The sequence below is a fragment of the Mus caroli genome, unplaced genomic scaffold, assembly GCF_978045245.1.
Source record: "Mus caroli unplaced genomic scaffold, Mus_caroli_1 scaffold_5, whole genome shotgun sequence".
Taxonomy (NCBI): domain Eukaryota; kingdom Metazoa; phylum Chordata; class Mammalia; order Rodentia; family Muridae; genus Mus; species Mus caroli.
In genome coordinates this window covers 93,150,094-93,155,525 of record NW_028227260.1, presented here as the reverse complement: position 1 = coordinate 93,155,525, position 5,432 = coordinate 93,150,094, and the positions used below count along the sequence as shown (strand labels likewise).

The following is a 5,432-nucleotide window of genomic DNA, read 5'->3' as shown; positions in this document are numbered from 1 at the left end:
AACAAACAAACAAACAAACAATATAAAAAACAGAAAAACACCTCAGATATGAAACTCCCTACACACATTAGAATAAACCTTATAACAAGTATTAATTTTACTTTTTACAGTTCTACTACCTGATAATTATTTCAATCAAGAGAGACATTTATACAAAAGTTAAAATGGTTAAATGTAACTACAGATGTGCAGCTTTCTGAATATTTCCCTTTCTAATTCTTATTAAAAAATGTTTATTCAAGGTCATCAATAGCATTGAAAGTCTTGCTGAAATGTAAACTTTCTTACTCTTGGGAAATATAAAATTGTGTGTGTTTGTGTGTGTGTGTGTGTGTGTGTGTGTGTATTAAAAAGCTGTAACATTTCAAACAGCAAAAACTAGCTTAACATTTGTAACATAAAAGTTAATAGTCTGTATAAATGTATCTTAATTCGCTACATCAATCTATGTAGTTTGAATTTAACTCTGGTTTTGGAAAACAATATAGAAACAATAGATATGAAAAAGTTCTTTAAAAGTATATAAAGTATGACGCTATGCTTTTGGTAAAAAGGATTAAGAATATTTTGAAGAAGAATAAGCTTCATATGATAAATTGAGATTTTGTCCTAAGAATAAAAATATAACAGATTAAGACACAATCTTGAAGCCAAGTTGTAGAAATCTTATATAAGGTTTAATGAAGCATAGGACTTAAGAATGATATTTATTTGATGATTAAGATTTATAAATTCCCAAGGTTATTATGATCTATTCATGCTTACAAAAAATGACTGCTATATGTCTAATTACTTATGTCTTTTCTAATGTCATTAAACTTTTTCTATTTGGAGACACAGAGTCATGCACAAAGTAAAACACTGCAGTAAAATGAGGTTTCTAGTTTCTCTACTGACTATATTTATAGTTTAAAATGGATTTTTGTATTAAATGAGCTTCAATATGTACCTGGACCACCCTCTTTGAGTCACCTTCGCTCAAGCCTTGGTACTGTTAGAAACCTAGAAGCCAGCAGGAGGCCTTCACACAATAAAGCTTAAGAAATTCAACAGTAGACTTTTGGAGATAGGAATCATGATGTTCTTTCATCCCTTTGGTCTTATGTTAATATTAGCCACATGCTTTCTATAGGACTACTTCCATTTGCTATCCAAGCCTGGACTATAATAGATAATTTTACTAGCTTTGTGTATCTAAAAACAACAGGTATGTTTAAAGATTATATGATTTCTTTAATGAGTTACATATTTGTATCTAAATACTTGGCCATTTTAAATAATAAATTAAGGAAGCAAAAAAAAAATCTTGCTTCCATAGTTTGGTTTGATTTGAATGCATGTATGGCTACCATACTCACAAGCACCATGGGTCGTCTTGTCTTTCCCTTTTATATCTAATGAGTGGGCCCTGCTTAGTTACCTGATTCCCAATTAACACTTGCTCCTCCATAAAAATTAAAAAATTGAAAATAACTAAAGGAAATGGGGGAAACGAAGTAACTAAGGTAATGCCTGCCTTGGCAGTTTGAGATTTCAATGGCCTTGACCATGATCCACATGTATTAACCAAATAATTAATGTTTATCCAAACTTAAAGTAAAATAAATGAAGAAAGTATAAGTAAAATAATTGTCATGTTATGTCTGAAATAATTACTATATTCTGCCAGAAATTAATGTTTCAAGGTGACACTGGCCCTCATCTAACTTTGATGTAAATTACAGTCTGTAGTTTTTGCCCACTCTTGGTCACTAGTCAATAAAGGACTCATATACTTTTAATTGGCTTAACCAGCATGGTTGTCTGTATCATTCTTGTGTGGATTATTACAACATGTGATCATGTTCAAAATTTGCATGTGTGTGAACACAATCAAATAGCTAATATGTGAATGTGCTTGGAAGTGAACATTTCTAAATATATGCATTTGTGTGGATATTTGTCCGTAGTCAGCACTGGATTTGGGAATGTGAATATATGTAAGAACATGTGACTGGGTACCTAACTCACATGCATGTCTGCATAGACTATACACATTAGGGGCTAACTTCAGAGTTACCAATAATGCATCAGTGTCTTATTAAGGAAAGAAATAAATATACTTCCCTTTGAAAAAGTTCCATATTTTATGCTGTCTGTTTCTCCTGTCTCATTTCTGCTTGTAGCATGAGTCTGAATCTACCTGCATGAAGAAGGCCATCTTGTGAATCAATCTCTGTCTCCCTCTCCCCCTTCTCTCTCTATGTATATGTATGTGTCTGTCATATGACTGTCAATTTCTGACAAAGGGTTTCATTTTGTCTTTATTGAACTGCACAGAAAGCATCTCATAGAGAAGGAATAAATTAAGAAGGCGAAAAAATTCCTGCTTCCATAGTTTGGTTTGATTTGAATGCATGGATGGCCACCATATTCATAGGAACCATGGATCCTCTTGTCTAACAGAGTTTTACAAGGTCTTAAATTGACCCAGATAACAGTGCTGCAAATACCATTGTTAATTAGCTAAATAACCATAAATGTATGCCTTCAGCCTTCATGGTGGATTTTAGGAGGTTGTAATCCACTCCTGTATTTTCTTATATTACCGAGTTATATACCTCTTCTGGGTCAGGGGCATGGAAGTGTTTGTAACTTAAGATTACAGCTATGCATTATCTTTGGTTGTAAAGGTTGGGAAGTCCAAGCCAAGTAAGTTTGGCTATCACATTGTTCTCTTACAGCCAGGTTACAGGCTGAGTACACAGTAAAATAGCAATCTTAAGTCTTAAGTGATCTCAAGGTATATTATTAACTTTGGCTGTGAGATTCAGAAAATGTTCTTGTCTTTTAGAACGTAAGAGAGATTTTCCAGAACGGTACATCATCATAGTTCCACCTTTCTATTTTAATTAAAGAAGAAGCATTTCCATGGAAGTGGTCACCATGAAGAGCTGCTCAAGGCTTGGTATACTGTAGGGGCACCCTGAATCAACAACATGTCATGGAGGTCTTTTTGAAAAAAAATTGCAAAAGAACATTAGGAATTTAAGGAAGAACGCCGTGGTCTCCGCGCCGGCCGGGTCTGCAGCTCGGGATCGGGTGGCTGGGGCGGGGGGAGGGGGGCCCAGGCAGGTGGGGCGGAAAGCGATGAGTCCTCGGCGCCTCCTCCGCCTCCCGCGGCCCCGCTCTCTGCCTCCCGCTCCGACGCCCGGATGATCTGAGCCGCGAGGGCTCCAAGAGCCCGGGGGCCGGGACCCAGCCCGGCTCCTCCCCTCCTCCGCCCGGGCCCGGCCGCCGTCGCGGGACGCTGTGCCCGGCCGCCGTCGCCACCGCCGCCCCGGCCGACCGAGGGACCCGCCCGCCCGCGGCTGCTCCGGATCAAGTCATAATGGGAGCATTTTTAGACAAGCCAAAGATGGAGAAGCATAATGCCCAGGGGCAGGGGAATGGGTTACGATATGGCCTAAGCAGCATGCAAGGTTGGCGAGTCGAAATGGAGGACGCACACACAGCTGTGATCGGTTTGCCAAGTGGACTTGAGACATGGTCATTCTTTGCTGTATATGATGGGCATGCTGGTTCTCAGGTTGCCAAATACTGCTGTGAGCACTTGTTAGATCACATCACCAATAACCAGGATTTCAGAGGGTCTGCAGGAGCACCTTCTGTGGAGAACGTAAAGAATGGAATCCGAACAGGGTTTCTGGAGATTGATGAACACATGAGAGTTATGTCAGAGAAGAAACATGGTGCAGATAGAAGCGGGTCAACAGCTGTGGGTGTCTTAATCTCTCCCCAACATACTTATTTCATTAACTGTGGAGACTCGAGGGGTTTACTTTGTAGGAATAGAAAAGTTCACTTCTTCACACAAGACCATAAACCAAGTAACCCGCTGGAAAAAGAACGAATTCAGAATGCAGGGGGCTCAGTGATGATTCAGCGTGTCAATGGCTCTCTGGCTGTATCGAGGGCCCTTGGGGATTTCGATTACAAATGTGTCCATGGAAAAGGTCCCACAGAGCAGCTTGTCTCCCCAGAGCCCGAAGTCCATGATATTGAAAGGTCTGAAGAAGATGACCAGTTCATCATCCTTGCATGCGATGGCATCTGGGACGTCATGGGGAACGAAGAGCTCTGTGACTTTGTGAGATCCAGACTTGAAGTCACTGATGACCTTGAGAAAGTTTGCAATGAAGTAGTCGACACCTGCTTGTATAAGGGAAGCCGAGACAACATGAGTGTGATTTTGATCTGTTTTCCAAGTGCACCCAAAGTCTCGGCAGAGGCGGTGAAGAAAGAGGCGGAGCTGGACAAGTACCTGGAGAGCAGAGTAGAAGGTGGATCATTAACAAAAATAAATAAGTAGCTTTATTTCAAAACAAAACCTTCCACACAAAGTCTAACCTTTTAGAAAGGTTTTAGTCCATTACATGCCTTTAGCATGTAGTCCTAGTATGTAAAAGTGGAAAGGACATTCTGTAGTAACCATTTGTTTAGCTGTGTTCCCTGGGCCCTGTGCACTATGGTTAGGAAACTTCCAAGTGACTGAAGCATGGCTCTAAGATTCTTGCTGAATGGCATGTGTAATTTCATGCCAGGCAAGCCTGAGTGTCCTCTCCTGAAAAGATGTACTGCAAGTCTCTGGAATATTTTTAATTACCTGTGTTTGGTTGGTTGGATTTTGGGTGGTTTTGTTTTGTTGGTTTTGGTTTTGAGAACTTGAAGGTCAAATGTTTAGTAACAACTGTCAGATCCCACAGCTTTGAAACTTTGCTTTCAGCTGGTTCACGGCTTTACTCCTAAGCCATGAGCAGTTTGAGCTTACAACACAGACCTGGCAGGAATTCTCAGATGAGTCAGGAAAGTAGCCTGCAACCCCAGGAGTGTGAATCTGATCACTGAAGATCACTTTAGATTAGAACAAATGGAAAGTTTTTGAACCTCAAAAAAAAAAAAAAAAAGCAATGCTTTTAAGTATTTGGAGAAATTAATCTTTTGTTGGTGGCGCTTGGTTACTTGGCTGTGGAACTTGGGACCAAATCTAAGGGTTTTGCACAGAAGGGAAGTATTTTCCTCTGTGGCACACCTCGGCCCTTACATGATCTTTGATAAAGCTGTTCACCAAGTAGAAGTATAATCATTGTTTCCCTAGACACTAGGCTCACTGTGTGGACATATACAATGCATATGGATCATGTAGGCCCTATAAGCAGAAACACTTCCATGTAAAAAGTGTGCTTGACTCTTCTGATACCATAATTGGCATGCAAGCTTCAATCTGCCATGTCCTTGCATCTCATTGTGTCTTCATTATTAAAATTAGTGTGCATCTTAATTTTATTTTCTCCATTTCAGTTGCTTGATTTCTTTTTTTTTTGTAATTTGCCTATTAGCATCATGTTTAGTTTTGGTTGTCAGTGTTTCTAGAGACCAGAGATGGTCTTGTT

The 5,432-nt window shown here is 39.6% G+C and overlaps 1 protein-coding gene across 1 annotated transcript; it reads left to right on the top strand.

Moving 5' to 3' along the window:
- The first annotated feature begins 3,251 nt into the window (after positions 1 to 3,251).
- LOC110288963 (protein phosphatase 1A) lies at positions 3,252 to 4,366 on the top strand. Its single transcript, XM_021155187.3, has one exon. The coding sequence runs from the start codon at positions 3,371 to 3,373 to the stop codon at positions 4,349 to 4,351; it is 981 nt and encodes a 326-aa protein (XP_021010846.1). The 5' UTR covers positions 3,252 to 3,370; the 3' UTR covers positions 4,352 to 4,366.
- Positions 4,367 to 5,432: the final 1,066 nt, after the last annotated feature.